This window comes from Oratosquilla oratoria, chromosome 3 (genome assembly GCF_046742065.1).
Source record: "Oratosquilla oratoria isolate Oo_2021 chromosome 3, ASM4674206v1, whole genome shotgun sequence".
Taxonomy (NCBI): Eukaryota; Metazoa; Arthropoda; class Malacostraca; order Stomatopoda; family Squillidae; genus Oratosquilla; species Oratosquilla oratoria.
The window spans coordinates 49140948-49161949 of record NC_134779.1 but is presented as its reverse complement, the minus strand read 5'-3'; the positions used below and the strand labels follow the sequence as shown (position 1 = coordinate 49161949).

Below are 21002 nucleotides of genomic sequence, written 5' to 3'. Positions count from 1 at the left end.
ATTCTGGCGTTGTTTTCTCTTTCTTAGCAATAAAGGTTCTGGATGACATTGTAGCCACATTCTTCAATCTGTTTTGTCAGAACTTGCTGCCTCACCAGTCATCTAGATGTTGTGTAGGGCTGCTCGGGTTTTAAAACAGTTGAACCAACCTTTACTGGCAATGAAAATTGACCCATCCTTAACTTCATATCCATTCTTATGTAGATCATTATAAATCAAGAGGGCTTTCATTGTCACAAGGGTGGTAGAAAGAGAATTGCTGCGGCGAGACAGGTTGTAGTGACGCGCCGCTGGTCAAAACCAGACTGGCCGTCACACAACTCGAGCTAGGCCTATATACTCAATATAGTTGGCAAGCGTAGTTAACATTGACGTCTGGGCCAGCTAGCCAGCAGCCAATCAGAAACTCGAGAAAGCTCCCGGGGGGGCCGCCAGCCTCCCTTAAAAGGACGGCGTTTTGCCGAGACGACCACTTCACTCCCGGACACATCTCCAAGCAGCATTCCTCTCCAAGCTTCAAGTTGCCCTTCGCTCTCCGACTACGACACTTGAAGAAGGCCCTCACTCCGGATCTTCCCTCTACGAGCCTAGTGTTAATTAAAACCCGAGTACCTTAGTGTTATTGTAAGTTTCATTTCCCTGGCTTGTCCGAACCTAATCACGACAAAGCGGTCACTCCAGGGTCACCCATCGGAGAGTATGTGGGCATCGCCACTCCACATGGTCCCCAAGACACCACCACCCAACCAATGGCGGGCCTGCGGTGACTATCGCCAACTTAACCGCATCACCAAGGCCGACCGCTATCCCATCCCGCACTCCCAAGACTTCCACTTCAAGCTCTCCGGGAAGCAAGTTTTCTCCAAGATCGACCTTGTTAGGGCGTTCCACCAGATTCCTGTGGCACCAGAGGACATCCAGAAGACAGCCATCGTCACTCCGTTCAGCTTTTTCGAGTGGAAAATGATGTCGTTTGGCCTGCGTAATGCCGCCCAAACGTTCCAGCGGTTTATGGACCACGTCCTCAGAGACTTCAACTTCGTCACCGTCTACATCGACGATATATTGGTGGCCTCTGACAACACCGCCAACACCTCCGCCTTCTCTTCCGCCGACTGCAAGATTATGGCCTCCGTGTCCATCCGTCCAAGTGCCTCCTAGGAGTGTCATTGCTTGACTTCCTCGGACACAGCATTTCAACAGCAGGCCTTACCCTCTCCCTCAGAAGGTGGACACCATCATAAACTTCCCACAGCCAACATCCGTCAAGATGCTGCGCCAATTCCTAAGTATCGTCAACTACTATCATAGATTCATCCCCGATGCAGCTGGCAAACTCGCACCACTGAACGACCTCACCAAGAACCGTTACAAGCGGTCGGTCGTACCCGCGGTCTCCTGAAGCTACCCAAGCATTTGGGCAGGTCAAGGCTGCAATTGCAGAGGCCACCCGTCTGTCCTACCCGGTGGCCCCCACCTTCCTTACCACCGAAGCCTCCACAGCGATAGGCGCAGTCCTCCAACAGAGGGTCAACAGGCAGCTCCAGCCGATTGTATTCTTCTCCAAACGATTGGACCCTTCTCAAATGCGCTATAGTGCATTCGACAGGGACCTTCTGGCCATATTTACAGCCGTGAAGCATTTCCTCTATTTCTTAGAAGGCCGGCCATTTACCATCCTTACCGACCACAAACCGCTCACCCATGCACTGGACAGGATCTCTGACCACCACTCACCAAAAGTCTCTCGGCAGCTGTCATTCCTGTCCCAATTTGATACATCGAGTACATCAAGGATAACCAAGTGGCCGACGCCTTGTCCAGGATTACCTCTAGCATCCTCCCTGATCACCACCACATCGACTACGCACGCATCGCCGCCTCCCAGGGTAACGACGAGGAACTCCGTCTCCTACACCTGCATGGCACCTCCTCCCTGTAGCTCTGACAGCTCCCAACACTCCTGCACCATTGTGGTGTGACGTCTCTATAGGCAAACCCCGGGTGTACATACCTGCCTGTCACCGTAAGGATGTGTTCTTGGCATTCCACGACCACTGTCATCCTGGTATTCGGGCAACACAACGTCTCACAAAGACGTCAGAGAATGAACCCGCACCTGTCTTCCCTGCCAGTCTTCAAAGGTCACGTCCACGGCCCACTCCAGAATTCCCTTCACCAACAATACGCTTCCAATAGGTCCATGTGGACATTGTGGGCCCCCTTCCGCCTTCCCGTGGCATGCGTTACCTGCTCATGTGCGTCGACAGGTACACCAGGTGGCCAGAGGCGATCCCTCTCCCGGATATATCTGCCGAGACAAGTGCCTATGCTTTCCTCTCCGGTTGGGTATCCAGATTCGGCGCCCCTCACGCCATTATCACCGACAGGGGCTCCCAGTTCGAATCTGATCTCTGGTCCAGAATGCTCAAGTTCCTTGGCACCAACAGCAACCGGACTACCGCCTACCACCCTCAAGCCAATGGACAAGTAGAAAGATTCCACCGCCAGCTGAAGGAGTCACTCAAGGCACAGCAACCCTCGTGCATCTGGGCTGACGCCCTCTCCATTCGCAACACTCCCAAGGTCGACAGTGATGTGTCTCCATCTCAGCTAGCTTACGCTAAAAATCCTCGCCTTCCTGGGAAGATTGCCACCCTTGCCGTTGGAGATCCCGACCGTTACTCCCTCCTTCAGCTTATCAAGGAGACCTTCGCCAACACCCGCCCCCATCCACCTCGGACGCCACAATCAAAGCCCGTGCATGTTCCCCGGCCCTCGTTGCTAGTGACTACGTTTTCGTCAGGCGGGACTCCAGACGAACCCCTCTCCAACGCCCGTACGATGGACCCTTCAAAGTCATCAGCAGATCGGCGAAACACTTCCTCATTGACCGAGATGCCAAGCCAGATCGCATCTCCATCGACAGGCTCAAACCAGCTTACCTTCCCCATTCTTCCTCCACCAACCCTCCCCATCCCCTCCAATTCCTCTTACAACATGGCCCTGACCCCATCCCCACCAGTAAGCAACGTCAATCTATGCAACCTCTACACCCCATATCGAGTATTCCCCCCGAACCTCAAGACTCCACCCCTCCCCCGGGACCACTTGCCTCTTCAGGCCAAACCTTTCCACCTGATCCCTCAAACCCACACCGCCAGGCTCAGTCAGGATCCTCGCCAGACATCGACCACGCCTATGGTACGCCGCACCCGTCCCCTCCATCACCCAGGCCAACCCTGCATCCCATCACTAGTGTTCCCCCCAGCCCCCAAGAGCCTAATTTCCCCCCCGAACTCACTCTACCCTTCACTGCAACCATTCTCACCTAACCGTATATCTCCACCCTCCCGTCGACTGTCATTAGGGCTACATCTCCCTGTCTTAACTCTTGAACCACGCCAGTCCTCACGATCGTGGTTGAACAGCCGGAATCTATCAACGCCTTCGTACATCTTCCTCTCAACCAGACATCCACGATCGGCATAAGGCTGAAAGGCATCTTTACATTTCCTCGGCGGCCTATTTAGTGGCCGCCGTTTTTTCGTTTCCCTGATTGCAATGTCGAGCCATATGTCCTGGCTGATTGTATGCGTAACAGACGAGCTCCACCTCTTTACAGCCCCTCGCAAGGTGACCCAGTCGCCGAAACTCGTAACAGCGGACCCGAGACAGCCCCCGCCATCCGCTGTAGTCAGATGATTCTGTAGTTATGTTGAAAAGTAGATTACAGTACAGGCTCTCATGTAGAAATAAATTTGTTATGAAAAGTCTACTCGTTTCATTTTTATTTAAAAAAGGTACTTACTTAAAAAACATGCCTCATATAAAAGGGGAGATAAGGAAGACCCAACCAGTCTCCCTTACAAGCACAATAACAAAAATATGTGAAAAAGTTATCAAAAGTATAGATGGATCAAACACCTGGAAGAAAACAATATACTGAATCCAAAACAATTTGGCTTTAGACAAGGAAGATCATGTGCTACTAACTTGACTTGTTTTTATTCAAGACTAATAGAAATAATGTAAGAAAGGGATGGATGGCTTGATTGTGCTTTCCTGGATTTACAAAAGGCATTTGATAAAGTACCACACAAAAAACTAAGAAAAGTTGAAACAACAGGTGTGCAAGGAAAATGATTGAAATGGAAGATTTCTTGAACGGGAGAAAAATGAGGGTGGTACTTAGAGACAAAAACTCGACCTGGAAAGAAATGATAAGTGGAGTCCCACAAGGTTCTGTATTAGCTCCAATAATGTTTGCCATATATATAAATGACATGGATGAAGGTGTAGAATGTTATATGAACTTCTTTGCATACAATCCAAAACTACTAAAGAAAGTAAGCATAGAAAAAGAATGTGAATCACTACAGATACATATATATACCAAGGCTTTTTCCCCCTTACAAGGGAGGTAGCCAAAAAGGAAAAGCCATAAAATCATTCCCACCCATTCCATCCCTGAATACACTCCACACCCCTCCACCCTCCCTCTTATCTTAGCACCTCCTGGATGATGGGTTATCCCTGCACCTTGTCCACTGCCCTGGGTCAGAAGCAGTGTCGCAAGACACAGCAAGGCCGCTTCATTAAATCAGCGACCCCCCCCTCTCCATCCCCCCATGCATAACAGGAGAAGACAGGGAGAAATCACTTCGGGCTGCATCAAATTTTGTTCACACATACTACCTCACCCACCATCCCCGCACATTCCACCTCATGGATCATAACAATCATTCTCCATTCACCCCTGTCTTCTGTCCTCTCCCGTCCTTCCTCATCAGACATTCCCCTCTTCCCCAAAGCCCCCTTCACCCCATCCATCCACCTCATCCTAGGATGTCCCTGCATGTTCACTCCCTCCACATCCGCCTTCCATACCTCTTTTACTAGTCTTTCTTCACTCATTCTTTCCATGTGTCCAAACCATCCTAATACTCTTTCAACAACCCTATCTCCCAACTCCCTTTCTACCCCCGTTCTCCTCCTCACCTCCTCATTTCTCACTCTATCTAGCCTAGTAACCCCCATCATACTTCTCAGACACCTCATCTCAAACACATTCAAACTCCTTCTCTCTTCCTCTCTTATGTTCCATGTTTCTGCCCCATACAGTGCTGTTGGCACAATCACTCCTTCATACAGTCTCCTCTTATCATCCATTCCCAAATGTCTATTCATCATTACACTCTTCAATCCACCAAGGCATTTACTCACTCCTCTCAATCTACATTCTACCTCCACCTTCACTCCACCTTTTCCTGCCACATTTGCACCCAAGTATGTAAAACTATCCACTTCCTCCAGTCGCTCTCCCTTAATGCTCACTTCCAGTCTACTGCCACTTTCACCCCTTGTACATCTCATCACCTTACTTTTACCCACATTTATCTTTAGCTTTCTTCTATCACTACAGATAGACCTGGATAAAGTCTGGGAATGGAGCCAAAAGTAGGAAGTGAACTTCAAAAAGAAATGTAGTATAATGGAGTTTAGAAAAAAGTAAAAAAAAAAGAATATCAGGGTAATATAAAATTGGTACAAAGGAAGTAAAAAAGTTAGCTTGGAAAAGGACCTAGATGTAATTATTAACAAAGACATGTCACCAGACAAGCATATTAACAAAATAGTCTGAGAAACCTACAATTTACTAAGATCAATAAAGGTGGCCTTTAACTACTTGGATGAGGTAATGGTAAAGAAAATACAGGTACTAGTCACATGGATAAGACCAAGATTGGAGTACCCAGATTGGACACCCAGCACAAAAAAGAATATAAAGAAATTAGAAAGAATCCAAAGAGCAATGACAAGGATGGCACCAACAATTTCAAAATTGACATACAAACAAATATTGTCTAAACTGGACCTGCCAACCCTGGAACAAAAAAGAGAAAGAGGAGATCTATTGGCCATTTACAGAATAATGAAAGGCATGGAAGTCCTTGACAAAGAAGATTTATTAAAATGGGATAAAAGAAAAACAAGAGGACATGAAAAGAAACTCAAAAAGGATAGTTATAGAAGATCTGAAAAAAAAAAGTTTCTCACACTGAGTGGTGGATGTCTGGAACAAATTGGACTAAACAATGGTACAGGTAGTTGTTGAATTACGACTGATTGAATTTACAACCGTCTGGTCACAGGCATCATTCTCATTTGCTAGGCAGTAGAAAAGTATAGTGTATCTAGTTTTGTTCAACATAGTTTCATCACAAGCCATTCCAAGGCTCCATATACCTATACTGAATTTTTTATTTGTTTCAGTAACATTTTGTCTTCTTTATTTTGTAACCGTGTCTTTCTGTCATCCCTTTAAGATATTTTTTTATGAAACTCCTCACTTCTATGTACATCATGATCAAATCTCCCACATGCACGTCTCTCTTAATTACAAAGGATTACAAAGGCGGAGCATGCCGACAGGAGACCTTTTGGTCCATATCTAGGTCGGATGTGTGGTCAAATTCATTTTGTTCAGTCTTTCTTCTAAGGATCACTTTCTCATACAAGGAATTAGCATAATTTTCCTTTGTATGACCTTTAGTTTATGTATGTAGATGTATAGAATACGGGGGAGGCTGTTCAGAGTGGTCAGAAGATTTAACATAAGTAATAAATCTTGTGTTAGGGTAGGAAAGAAAGTTCAAGGATATTTGAAATGAAAGTGGGGCTGCACTAGGGTTGTGTAATATCACCATGGTTGCTCAACATGTACAGATAGTCTTTGACTTATAACCAGTTTGTACGAGTTATCATCATGCACTTAAAAAAATGAATGAGTTCCATTGGCACACAGTAGTACCACTCACAAAAACAAATGTTTCCCACCACTGATTACAACCCCGCACTCACGTGGCACACCAAACCAGTCTTTGTTAGGATGGGTGGATGCCAGGTAGGGGCTGTCCAGAGGGTAAACACTGGAAAACCATGTGGTTTATCTACAGGGAAGAGTAAGGTTTCACTTTATCTCTTTCGCAAGGTGCGGCCCACAGGACAATGGTTTGACTGTAGCGATTCACCAGGTGTTTGGTGCCAAGTGGGGAGTGACTCCGGGTGCGAAAAGAGAGACAAATATTGAGCTCAATGCCCATGCATCAGGCAGCTGGGAGAGGTTCCAAGGTGATGACTAGTTTCACGGGTGGTGAGAGACATGGCCACTGAAAGTGATGATGTTTGTTGGGTTCCAAGGCGATTGGTGATTTTGACAGGTTCCATCGGACCTTACATACTAGTGAGACAGTTCAAGATAGCCAAGCCAGCTCGCATCCTGTGCACAGGTTGGCATCTGTCATTGTTACTCTGACCCATAACTCGTAGTCGCTACTTTCGGGTACGCAGCCTAACTTGTCCCAGCTGAGCTTGTGTTGTACATGTTGATTGGCTGAGAGTGAGCCACCGTGAACCACAGTGCATTGAGTAGAGGATAACTGCCTAACATGCCCAAATGGAATTCGAGGCTGGAGATGAGGTTGTTTAGATCTTAAAAAAGAAATCAGCCAAGTAGTTTATTCCACATATCCCAGCAGCTGGGATATGAATGCCTCAAATTATGGCGAGGGGTTTATCTCTGGTGTATGATAGCATTTTTTCTCACACATTTAGAATAAAGACTGACTTGTGACCGAATCAACTTATGACTGGTCAATCAGAACCTAACCCGGTCGTAAGTCAAAGACTACCTGTATGTGCAAAAACCATACAAGAATTTAAGAACAAGTTAGATGCTGAAAGATATAAAGACGAGTCACTAGGAGCATAGCTCCCTTCTCGTATAATACAACTAGGTAAATACAGGCTGAGGGAGTAAACACAACTGAATTAAAAGTGGGAACGAGTTTCGACGGGTGGCCGATGGAGCGTGGGTGGTTGGTGCTACAATCATGGTGCATTTGTTCATGGTTTGGTGATCGTATAATCAACCATCTCCATTGAAAAACAAACAAGTGGTATCAATTTAAAAGGATTGTATAAATGAAATATCAGATATCAAACCATCAAATAGCAAGGGAAACCTGTAAGTGGGACAGCCTCACTGAAAATGTGATTAATAGCACAAGTGTAAATATATTTAAAAACAGATATGACCAGTTTGAGACTATAAGACAATTGAAAAGAGGCACTCCTTATAAGCTTTAAGCTCTCTTGTCTCTTTTAATTTCATATAAGCAAACAATACTGTCAGTGACAAAGAAAACAATGATGGTAATCTGGAGCAGGACACTGAACCTGAAGAAGTTGTTGGTGATATAGAGGTCCACAAACAAGACACAGCATCTGAAAGTAAAGGTATCAATCTTGGTGAAAGCAAAAGATGGTGTAAAAATTAAAATTTGTTTCTTGGACCGATTACACTGCTGCAATTACAAGACGACCTCTTCCAGTGCAGTGGTAAAGATGTTTTTGATATTTTTCTGACATTCTTTGCTCCCGACATCATAAGTCATATCACAGAGCAAATGAATTTGTATGCTAAGAGAGATAAAACCAATCAGACATTCAGTGTTGATGCAGAAGAAATGTCCCATTTCTTAGGACTACTCTTAATAAGTGGCTACCATAGACTACCCTCAGAAAATGATTACTGGTCCATGAACTGCTCTTTGGAAGCACCCATCTACCACAAAACAATGAACAAAGATTCAAACTGATCAAGCAATTTTTGCATATTGTTGATAATAAAAATCTGTTGCAGTCTTAAGTAGCGAAAGTTCTACCCTTGTTTGAGATGCTGAAAACAGTGCCAAAAATTTGGAATATATCAGAAATTCTCAAGCATTAATGAATAGATGGTTCCTTACAGAGGTCTCCACAGTGTAATGCAGTTCATAAAGAACAAACCAGTGAGATTCTGCTGCAAAATGTGGATGTTGTGTGGCTCAAATGGCTTTCCTTATAATTTTGAAGTTTACTGTAGCAAGGATAGCAGCAGAGCAGGTCCTTTGGGATCTTGTGTAGTGAATATGATCCTTCAACCCCTAGAAAATTTAGTGACCCAGCCTTATGACATAAAAATGTATAACATAGGCATGGGTGGCATGGATATATGTGACCACATGCTGTCATCCTACAGGCCTAGACTTTGATCAAGGCAATGGGAATAAGCTGTCCCATTTCGAGTTCAGAAAAACTGTTGCCAAATCACTTGTGAAATTGCAAGATGAAAGGCTTCCTCAAGCAAGACCAACAGTGCCTCCATCAAAAGCTGCAAGATATGATGGCATAAACCATTACCTGGTATCATGTACACAAGGTCAATGTGCTGTGTGCTGGAAGAATAGATGAGTGAAGTGTGAAAAGTGTGACAAACAGCTGCACAAACACTGTAATGAAGCTTTCCATACTAAGTAATCAAGTGGCACTCAGTGTTTGGTGTGCTATTTCACTGTATTGATTGATTTGTTTTGACTGTTACTAGGACATTACCTGTACTCTTCTGTGCTGTGCTGCATCCTGTCATTGTATCCTCTCATGTTGTTCTTCAGACAGTTGTTCTCTTGCATTGCAGTGCTGCATCTTGTTGTAGTATTCTTTCATGCTGTTCTCAAGACGCTTGTTCCCTTCCACTATGATTTTGAATTGGATCTTCTGCCAATGTCTGTCTTCAATGGTCTTGTGACTGTGCAAGGTGAAGCTCATGATGTCTTTCACTGTTTCTTCTACATTGTTCTTCCCTTTGCTCTTTGGTTTGCCTGGTTTGTCTTAACTTTTGAGCCAATCTCCTTGCATTTACTCTTCTGTTTTCTTCCATGGTAATAAAAATTTCGTATAGTGGAATAGTAGCAAGTTAGAGAGCGTATTTGATAGGTGTTCACCAGGCAAATGCTGATTAAAGACTGACAACTGACGAATCACTTTCATCAACATTTGCATACATACATGCATATACCAAGGCTTTTTCCCCCTTACATTTGCATAGATCGTGATAATTATCGTAGGGCACTTCTGTTATCATTTCTAGAAATTTCTATTTGTGTGAAAAATAATTCCAGTAAAATTATTCAAGTGTTATGAAGTTCTGGGGTTAATGCTTTGCTTTGCAGAGTTGATTGATTGATTGAAAATAGATATTCGCATACACTGTTCTTTTGAGAACCTCTGTGTGTACTGAGCAATTTTGGAAGGTTTTGGACAGACAGGCATAATCATCTCAATAACAACAGGAAACAAATTATTATTCTATATTCCTAATTTCTTCTTATCATTTCTTAAGATATTTCCACTTAAGCCATGCTTAAGCTTTGAATGAATGCCTTTTTTAATATTTCATTTATCAAAAGGATGTGCTAAATAGGTGAATAAAATCATGTCTTTAGCCAGAATAAAACTACTTTGATTCCTTTGCAATGATGTGACCAGATGAAATTGCAATTGGATATTGAGAGTGTATAGACGAACTGACAGATAAAATACACAAGATAATAGACTTCTCATTAAAAGAGGGAAAGGTACCGCAAGATTGGAAAGATGCAAACATAGTACCAATACACAAAGGAGGAAACGGGGAAGATTATACAAACTTTAGACCGGTGTCCCTCACAAGCACAGTAGCAAAAATATGCAAAAAGATCTGGAGCAGATGGACCAAACATTTGGAAGCAAAATAATAAACCCTAAACAATTTGTTTTTAGAAGTGGAAGATCATGCACCACAAATCTAATCTGCTTTTACTTGAGACTAATTGAAATAATAGAAGAAAGAGATGGATGGGCAGACTGCGCCTTCCCGGATTTGCAGAAAGCTTTTGACAAGATACCACACAAAAACTTAATAAGCAAAATTGAAAAAATAGGAGAAATTCAAGGCAAACTGTTGGCATGGATGAAGGACTTCTTAACTGGGAGAAAAATGAGAGTGGTACTTAAGAGTATATGTATATGGATGATGTTGTGATGCATGAGGTGTAATGGGTGGGGGGATGGGGGGTGAGGTAGTATGTGTGAGCAAAATTTGACGCAGCCCGAAGAGATTTCTCCCCGTCTTCTCCTTTTATGCATGAGGGGACGGAGAGGGGGGGTCGCCGACTTAATGAAGCAGCCTTGCTGTGGATGTGCTGTGACTTGCGGCACTGCCTCTGACCCAGGGCGGTGGACAAGGTGCAGGGATGACCCGTCATCCAGGAGGTGCTCAGATAAGGGAGAGGGTGGCGGGGAGTGGAGTGTATTTAGGAATGGAATGGGTGGGAATGATTTTATGCCTTTTTCTTTTTGGCTACCTCCCTTGAAAGGGGGAAAAAGCCTTGGTATATGTATGTATGTACTTAGAGACAAAAATTCAAAATGGGAAGATGTAAAAAGTGGCATCTCACAATGCTCTATTTTGGCTCCCTTAATGTTTGCCATATACATAAATGATATGGACAAAGGTGTAAATTGTTACATAAATTCTTTTGCCAACAATGCTAAATTACTGACGAGTGAAGACAGAAGAAGATTGCAGATTGCTACAAGATGACATGCATAAAGTATGGGAATGGAGCCAGAAATATGAGATGAATTTTTAACATCAAGAAATGTAGCAGAATGGAATTTGGAAAAGGCAAAAATAGAGTTTTGGGAAAATATACAATGGGAAACAAAGTAGTAAAGTAAACTCAGAGAGGGACCTAGGAGTATCATCTCAAGTGACTTGACACCCGACAAACATGTAAACAAGTTATTCGGAGAGACCTGCAATTTATTAAGATCAATGAAAGTGGCCTTCGACTACATGGATGAGGAGATGGTTAAGAAATTAATTGTTACATTGATAAGACCAAAATTAGAATGTGCTATATCAATGTGGGCACCTAGCACAAAGAAAAACACAAGGAAATTAGAAAGAATCCAAAGAGCGGCAACAAAGATGGCACCCACACTTTCAAATTTGACATATGAACAAAGATTGGAAAAATTACAGCTGTCAACATTAGAGCAGAGAAGGGAAAGAGGTGACTTGTTGACCATCTTCAGAATTATGAAAGGGATGGAAGTTCTCGATAGAGATGACCTATTAAAATGGGACAAAAGAGAAACAAGAGGACATGCAAAGAAATTAAAGAAAGACAGTTACAGAAGAGACTTGGAAAAGAACAGTTTCCCGCACAGAGTGATCGATGTCTGGAACGGGCTGAACAGTGAAACAGTAAATGCCAGAACTATACACGAGTTCAAAACTAAACTGGACGTGGAGAGATATGAAAACGGGTCACAACAAGCATAGCTCCCATCCTGTAAAATACAACTAGGTAAATGTCAGAAGGGCTGAAATGACATGACATCATGTCATGTTCATCCAATGCAATAATGTTTTTGTGAATATAAATAATCTACTTCTCATGTTCAAACACTCTATATCATCTTTTTTATTTCTAGGGCCATCACCTGTGAATTAGGAACATTTTACTCAACATGTTTGAAATAGTGACAGTTTATCTTCTTAAGTTATCATTATTCTTTTTCCGCATCTACATGGGGGCTCAGACCTTCAGGTGAGCTGCGCTTCACTCACAGCCAATCAGTTGTCTCCATTGCTGTGACATCACCGGTCTCAGCCAATCAGTTGCCTCCGTTGCCGTGAAGTCACCACTCTCGTCCAATCAGTCATCACTGTTGCAATGATGTCACCACTCTCAGCCAATCAGGGGCCGAGGGGGGAAGGCTTCAGACAGCTCTTATTATAGTAAGAGATTGTCATTGTTCTCATATGTTGGTCTTGATAATAGGTCCAACATAGATGAGGTTTTGACAAGTGGTAACACGTGGTATGGTAGCGTGGTGAGGTTTGAGCGGCGTTTGGAGGTCAGAGTTAAACACGTGGAGCCCTCAGCTCTCAGCCTCTGGTCTTCTCTTTATTTTGTGAAAAACAGGTGCTTATATACAGGGTTCCGGCTAGGTTGCCGACGAGAACATTTAGAAGCATAGGTGCTGTTTTTCCAGCGAGAACGGATATTTACAATCTTGAAATCTAGCTACATGTGAGGAAAAGGTGAAGGTACAGGTGGTGAACAATTCTACAATGTGTCCGTGTCTTCCGGAGGGAAAAAATACATAAAATAATTAATATATATCCTTCGTGGCAACCTTCTCTGGCTGTCACGTGATGGCACTGGAGAGCAGATGTGCCGTTGGAGCTGACCCTCTCGACGTAGGCCTATGGGTCTTGACCGCAAAAGTGACCGCGGGACAACCTTTTCTATGGGAGCGAGGTTGGAGTGCCATCTCACTCCTTGTGTGCACCGGCATGCATTTCTGCATGCTGGCTAGCATGTGTAGAGGTGGTAGATGCAAATCTAGGAGATTAGTTGTAGATACGCCTTCTAGGGTGTGCAACATATTGCTCGGCATATGCTACCCGTTATCCGTCCTCGCGACAACTTCTTGAGCTTGGAGGTCCACATAGGCTTGGTGTACGAATTGTTTAGGGATAAGATAAGAGAGATGTGCCTAGGTGAAGGGGTTAACCTTCCCTGAATGGCAAAAGTAATCTGCACAGGTAGGAGTGAAATACTGGTCATGAACTGATGTGATGAGCATGAATGATAATCATTTGTTGAAATAGATACCTTGCTTTGTTTTGGGACTCATGAGCGACTTATACCAATCTATTCCTGAGGCTATAACGAGGTGTAGGGATCGATTGAGTGGTTGAGGTGTTCGTGTGTAGGGCCTCGGTCGTGTGTGTTGGTTGTTGGATGGGTGGGGAGGGAATGTCCTCCATATCGAGACCTCTGGGAACTAGTTTTATATTATCCAAATGTAGGATAGCCTCTGTGAGTTCGTGTAAGTTGAGAGCTTTTATCTTATTGTGCGGAAGTCTGTCGGTGACCCAGAAAGGACCATGGAATTTGGGTGCAAGTTTTGATGTGGGTTGGTGGTTGGTATTGTATATAATGTCACCTACAGAAACTTTACAATCTCTAGAGTGAGCGTTCTTCGACCTAATCATATCTGCTTTTGAGAGAGTCAGTGACTCATGTACTCTGCTGAAAAGGATGTTGAAATTATTCAGCGTAACCTTGACATAATCGTTGAAATCATACAAAGGGGGTGGTTCTGACATGAGTAGGTCGTACGGCAATTTCTTATCAGACCCGAACAAAACAAAATGGGGAGATTCCGAGATTGATCTATTGATTGCACTGTTGATGCAGGCTTGTATCATGGGTATGTGTTCGTCCCAAGATGCGTGGATGTCTGTGGCAAGGTGTCTTACAATGTTGAGTATTTTCCGATTTTGCCGTTCAATGAGTCCATTTGAGCTAGGGTGATAAGGTGTAGTGTTACATTTGGTAATGTTGAACTGTTGGCAGATATTGGTGAGAATGTCATTATTGAATTCAGTGCCCTTGTCTGAGATGAGTGTTTTTGGTGTGGTGTATGGGCAGATGACGTTGTTGATAATTGTCTGAGCTACACTTTTTGCTGTCTTGTCTGCTAAAGGAGAGAGGATGCAGAACCGAGAGAAATGGTCGATGCATACGAAAAGATACTGGTTTCTGTTTGAGGTGAGTGGTAGTTTTAGTAAGTCAATGGCAATGGTCTCAAAAGGTCTGGAAGGTGTTGGGTAATTGTGTATTGGTACCTGACCGCTAATGTGACCTTTATGAGTTATGCATGAGTGGCATGCGTCTATGTATGTACGTATGTATGTCTTTGCGTATGGTGGGCCAGAAATACTTTAACCTTGCTTGTGAGAAACACTTGTCTTTTCCGCAATGTGCTGCTAGAGGAGACTCATGTAATATTTTGAGAACTTCCGGAACAAGACTTGTGGCGACTACTAGTTGTGTAACTGTGCGGTTTGGTTCGTTTTTGTTTGTGAGTAGTGTGGTGTGGTAGAGAAACTGGTCTATGATCGAGTAATTTTCTATGTTGGGAGGAAAATCATCTGTGTTTGTGGTGTCACCTGACTTGAGATAGTGAATGATTCTTTTCCATAGGGGGTCTGTTGCTTGGGCGGCAATGATGCATTCTCGCATAATGTCAAGTGGCTCTAGCATTTGACGTATTGTTGCTACGTTCCTACTGAGGGCGTCGGCGACAGAGTTTGCACGGCCCTGTACATAGTAGAAGGTAGGCATAAATTCCTGAATAGTGAGGAACCATCTGGCTAGTTTTCCAGTTAGGTTCTTGCCTTTGAAGAGGTGGAGAATGGGTTGGTGATCTGTATGTACATGTATTTCATAGCCTAGAATGATGTCTTTGAAGTGTTTGAGGGCATAAATGACTGCAAGTGTTTCAATCTCAGTGACAGAGTAGTTTTGTTCGTGCTTGTTTAACGTGCGGCTGGCGTATGCTATAGGTCTAAGTTTGGAGTCATGTTGTTGTATTAGAACTGTGCCAAGGCCTTTGTATGAAGCATCTGTACATAGTGTGAAGGGTTTTGAGAAGTTTGGAAATGCCAGAACAGGGGCTGTTGTGAGTGCTTGTTTGAGCTTGTGGAAGGTGTTGTGTTCAGATGTCCAGTTAAAGGGAGTATCCTTTTTGAGAAGGGCTGTTAATGGAGTTGCCATGCAAGCATAGCCTTCAATGAAATGTCTGTAGAAACCTGACAAACCTAGAAATTATTTTACATGTTCGGTAGAGGTAGGGGTTGGAAAATCTAGCACAGCCTTAACTTTGTCCTGAGAGGTGATGACACCTTGAGAGTTTATGACGTGTCCTAGGAAACGTATCTCCTTTTTGAGGAAAGAACATTTTTTGAGCTTGAGTTTGAGTCCTGCTGTGGCTAACCTTGAGAGGACCATTTGAAGTGTGGAAAGGTGTTCTGTGAGTGACCTTGAGGCAATGATTATGTCATCTAGATAGATGAACACAGTCTTTCCTATGAGACCTTCTAGGACTTTATACATAAGTCTGGTGAATACAGAGGGAGCAGAGACGAGTCCCATGGCCAACCTTTTGAAATGGTAATGGCCCGTGTTGGTACTAAAGGCTGTTAGGGGTTTTGATTCATCATCAAGAGGTATTTGGAAATACCCTGACATCAGGTCGAGAGTTGAGAAAACAGTGTTGTGTTCACCTATGGAGTAGTGTGTGTTCTGCAGGTGAGGGATCGGATATCGTTCAGGAATAGTGAGTTTATTCTCATGAAAATCTACAACAGGGCGGAAAGAGCCATCATGTTTTGGAACAACAAAGAGAGGAAAATTCCAAGGGGATAGACTGGGTTCTATAATGTCTTGGTCGAGCATGTCTGCAATGATGTTGTCAACAATGTTTCGTTTACTGTGAGGCAAACAGTATGCAGGTATGTACTGTGGTTGTGCATGCTGTTGAAGCAGTATGTGATGTTCTATTATGTCTGTGAGACCTAGAGGTTCACCTGGGAGTGCAATGGCGTGCCTGTACGTGTTCATGAGCATAAGGAGATCTGTTTGCGCTTCAGGGAAATCTATATTGTTAATGTGTTCTGCCTGGATGGATTCCTGCGCATCCTGTTGTCCGGTGTTGATAGTGCATACGTGCTGTATGTTCTCTTGCTCGATTACGTGTACTGGTGCGGGGTACACAGTCACGTCACAAATGTTTGTGCCCTTGTTAAGGTGAAGAGGTCCATTTGTGTTGTTCGCTACAATGATTGTTGTGAGTGTATGTTTGGAGGTGTGAAGTAGGGCTGACAAGAGGGAAACACCAGATACATGGCAAGTGTCCGCGATGCAAAGAACATCTGAGTCGGGAGCTTTGAAGATATGCACTTTGAGTTTTGTGTACTCACATGGATAGAGTGTTTTCTCAGTGATGACAACCGCGTGAGAATTCGTGAGAGAGATCTGTGAGACCGTAGTGTATTGTGGTGAGAGCTCAGAGATGTCTGTGAAGACGTTGTGTTTCTTTTGTGTACGAACTGATTTTGACATGCGCGCTGACAGTTTGCGCTTATTCCGTTTGTGTTGTGAGTTATGAGGGTGAGCGGATGGGGTGGGCGTGTCTGTTACAAGTGTCACCTTTTCTGTCTCGTAGTGTTTTGTTCAGCTGTCATTTCATGCTGTTGCTCAGCCACGTGAATGTTTTTAACATACGTGTTTGATGTGTGCGCATGCGTGTTGTCTGCGATCAGAGCAGGTATGAAGTGGTTATGGTAACCAATGCCGTGTTGAGCAGGGTAAATGGTTATGCGATTATCTTGCATCCATGTCAATCCTATAAGAATGTCTGCAGGAAAAACTACTTCAGCTACGTATACTGTCGTGGTAATGGGAGGGCAGTTTGCATGCAGGGAGATGTCTAGGTCTATCTTGCCAATGATGGGAAAGGGAACTCCATCGACATTGTGTAACATGATATCCGTGGGTTCTAGAACTGTTATCCTATGATGTTTGAATCTAAGTTGGTCAAAGGCAAGCTTTGACATGACTTTACGGGAAAGCCGGTATCCAGAAAGAGTACTTGTGGAAGGTTGTTTACCCTGGCTCGAATTGTCATAGCAGAAGGGGATGGTTGAGAGGCTGTCATCGTGAGAACTGGTAAGGTGGGTGTTGACTGGGTCTCGTGAGAGCGTGTGTATTGGTTGCCGTGAGACGATAGTCATACCGTATTTTGTGTGTTTGTGTTTTCTCTAGTCGGGTGTTGGGGAGACACATATGAAAAGTGATGTTGAGAGTTTAAAATGCGACATTCTGTTGTGTCATGAAAGGCAGGCCCATGGTGTTGGCAGTAGTGTGTGGGTTGTCTATAATAACCCCTGCTTGTGCTGTCCTGGTTTGTTGCAAATCGTGCAAAAGAAGGGCGTTCTAGAGTGTGAACGCTGTTGTGATCGAGTGCGTGACATTTGTCTACCTCTCGTGTGGCTCGCTTGTGAGATCTTTGCTACTGTGGGCGTGTGTGTGTCTGTGGGTGCGAGTGTGCGAGTGATGGGGATTTGTTGTTGTTGGATCTGTGTTTTTACCGTTGGCGTGTCTGAGAATTTCCTAGAGAAGTCACTGAGTGTGGTGTCCGGATCAAAGGAAACATTGGCTACATACTTCAGTGTTTCTGGGTGCAGGCGCGAGAGGAGTTTGATATACCCAAAGAAGGAAAGTACGTGATCTACGTGAACCATGTTGTTCCTAACCCAAGGGGAAGAGATTATTGCCTCTCCGAGTTCCTCCTTGAACTCACTGGCTTCTCTGACCGCTCGTTCTTTGGAGAGGAAAGGGGCCATGTTCATCTTCGTAGCGAGTGCGTATATGGGAGAAAACGTGCCTAGTTGTTCGTATGGTGCGAAAGATTTCTTAAATTAGTCAACAAAATCTGCGTACATCTGTGCCTTCTTGAAAGTGTCTGACCTTACTATGTCACTGGCTAGTGTATTGTTAAAGTCTATTCGTGACTTTAACGCCGCGATCTTCATTTTGTCGACATTTACCTGTGTCCTTTGTATTTCCGAGTCTACGTCATCTAAGAGAGTGTGAATTGCAATGTTGGTCCCATTGAATTTCGGAAGTGTTGTCATGTTGGAGAAGTATTTGCATAATTGTTGCAGAACGTTGTATGGGGGGGTTGAGCGACTGTTGGGCTTGTGTTTTGATTGGGCGTGGACTGTGTGTTATATTCGTCTGGTAGTGCCATTTTGGAACAAGTGTTGTAATGGTGTGAGACGTTGGACTGTGAATGGGTCATGCACACTTTTGCACAAAATAAAAAAAAATCACTTCAACAATTTTTTTAAGGCTTTGAAAAAATTCATGAAAAAAATCACTGGGTAGCCTTCACTGGAACTCACTCATACAACAATTTAGTGCTACCTAGCCCCAATGTAAGTTGAGGTACCTACTTACGTGGTGACGGTTGTGATGCGTTGGTGAAGGATGGTCTTTGGAGGTGGTTTTTGGAGGAGACCGAAGAAGTGATGTGAATCTGAAAGAATATAAGAAGAAATAGGGGAAAATGGAGTGGGGGGGGGGTAGTTCGTTTTTTACTTCAGTTTTTGGCTGCAGGCAGAAGGGGTGGACGATACTTCATTTGATGGTTGACCGATGCTGCTGGTGCGACCGTGAGGGAGACATGCTTGGCTGGTGCGCTGGGCTGCTTCAGACCGTGATGGCAAGGTGCCTGGCTGGTGCTCTGAGCTGCTTCAGACCGCGATGGTGAGGTGGCTTTGCTGGGTAGGGTGCACAGCGTTCCTATGAGTTTGTGTTGGTGGCTGCTCTGGTTATTTGGTTGCTGATTCCACTTGTTGGCTTCAGATATGTTGAATCCCACTGGCTGATCACCAGTTATGTTGGTCTTGATAATAGGTCCAACATAGATGAGGTTTCGACAAGTGGTAACACGTGGTTTGGTAGCGTGGTGAGGTTTGAGCGGCGTTTGGAGGTCGGAGTTAAACACGTGGAGCCCTCAGCTCTCAGCCTCTGGTCTTCTCTTTATTTTGTGAAAAACAGGTGCTTATATACAGGGTTCCGGCTAGGTTGCTGACGAGAACATTTAGAAGCATAGGTGCTGTTTTTCCAGCAAGAATGGATATTTACAATCTTGAAATCTAGCTACATGTGAGGAAAAGGTGAAGGTACATGTGGTGAACAATTCTACAATGTGTCCGTGTTTTCCGGAGGGAAAAAATACATAAAACAATTACGCTGCATCTTGGAAGACGCACCCTAATATTTGAAAGAAATTTCTAAGAAAAAAAAGTCATTCTCATACAAGAACACATTCACCATATACCCAACCACTGAACACAAACATATAAGAAGCAAGGAGTCTGCAAGACACTTGTCTCAGCACTCATTACAAATTTGCTGGAGCACTCACCACAAATTTACAACTATGTAAATAAAAATATCATAGGTAAATACATACACACAGTGAAGCAGTCCATCTCTTCTTGTTTTAGTGGCAGGCAAAGGCACGTATTGAACGTATTGTTTACATTACGTACCATAATCACTTGTCCGATTTTGTTTGTATGGCGATGATACTAGTTGGTGGTTAGTAAATATACTATACATTTTTCTTTGGCATATTGTACAACTTGTAGCTTCTATGCGATAGTATAACTAAACCGTTTCGATGAACTAGCCATGGGTGATAATTTCCAGGACAAAAAAGCTTGTGACACGTGTGACAGCCTGGTGGTAACTGATATATTTCACGACATAAGAGTGTGGGCAAACCTTTTTTACAGTAAAAGTCCTCAATTTCGGAGGTTTGTCATTCGGAAATTCCAAAGTTTCGGAAATTTGGGAGGCTGAATAACTTAGGTTATTAAAATAGCTGAATCCGCCAATAAAAAAACCTGAATGCGTCAGTGCTGCAGTTCGTATTTATTTTATTTTGCAATCGTGCTTCACAGGCTTTATCAATGTGAATATAATTCACAAGTGAAGTTTTGACTCTTGCTTGTACGAGTAAGCCATTTGGATGTTCTATTAATAAAGGTATAAAGGCACAGGGGCATGCGCGTGCATTCGTGTGTATGTGTGTGTGTGTGTTGCTATGAGACGAGGGAGTGGCATATTTTCTCCACATGCCGAGTAGGCTCCAGGAAGGATTATGGTATTGGAAATACTTGTAACAGCTAAGTACTGAGTTTACATCATATAAAAGACTGAATTAAATAGTACTTAAGCTAACATCATAGTGTAATGACTCAACATACAAATCCAGGTTGCTATCGGTCAAGTGTCCAAGCTCACTTGAGCCTGGGTGTTGCCTTACAATACAACATTCGTCTTGGAAGACACACTAGTATTTTTCAGGGTATTTTTTAGGAAAAAAAGTGTCTCTTATAAGCCGTAAAATACGGTAATATATATCCTTCGTGGCAATCTTCCCTGGCTGTCACATGATGGCATTGGAGAGCAGATGTGCCGTTGGAGCTGACCCTCTCGACGTAGGCCTATGGGTCTAGACTGCAAAAGTGACAGCGGGACAACCTTTTCTATGGGAACGAGGTTGGAGTGCCATCTCACTCCTTGTGTGCACCGGCGTGCATTTCTGCATGCTGGCTAGCATGTGTAGAGGTGGTAGATGCAAATCTAGGAGATTAGTCGTAGATACGCCTTCTAGGGTGTGCAACACATATGAAT

The 21002-nt window shown here is 43.8% G+C and overlaps 2 protein-coding genes across 2 annotated transcripts in view; one reads left to right on the top strand and one right to left on the bottom strand.

Moving 5' to 3' along the window:
- Positions 1 to 21002, top strand: part of LOC143022272 (ataxin-3-like) — a 139713-nt gene that overhangs the window by 106353 nt on the left and 12358 nt on the right. The gene's annotated exons all lie outside the window — the stretch shown is intronic.
- The window catches only part of LOC143022257 (SH3 domain-binding protein 5-like), a 138062-nt gene continuing 136386 nt past the window's right edge, over positions 19327 to 21002 (bottom strand). Inside the window, exon 8 of the mRNA XM_076180404.1 lies at positions 19327 to 20978. Coding sequence (XP_076036519.1) covers positions 20821 to 20978 — 158 coding nt within the window. The 3' untranslated portion in view covers positions 19327 to 20820. The remainder of the gene's footprint in view (positions 20979 to 21002) is intronic.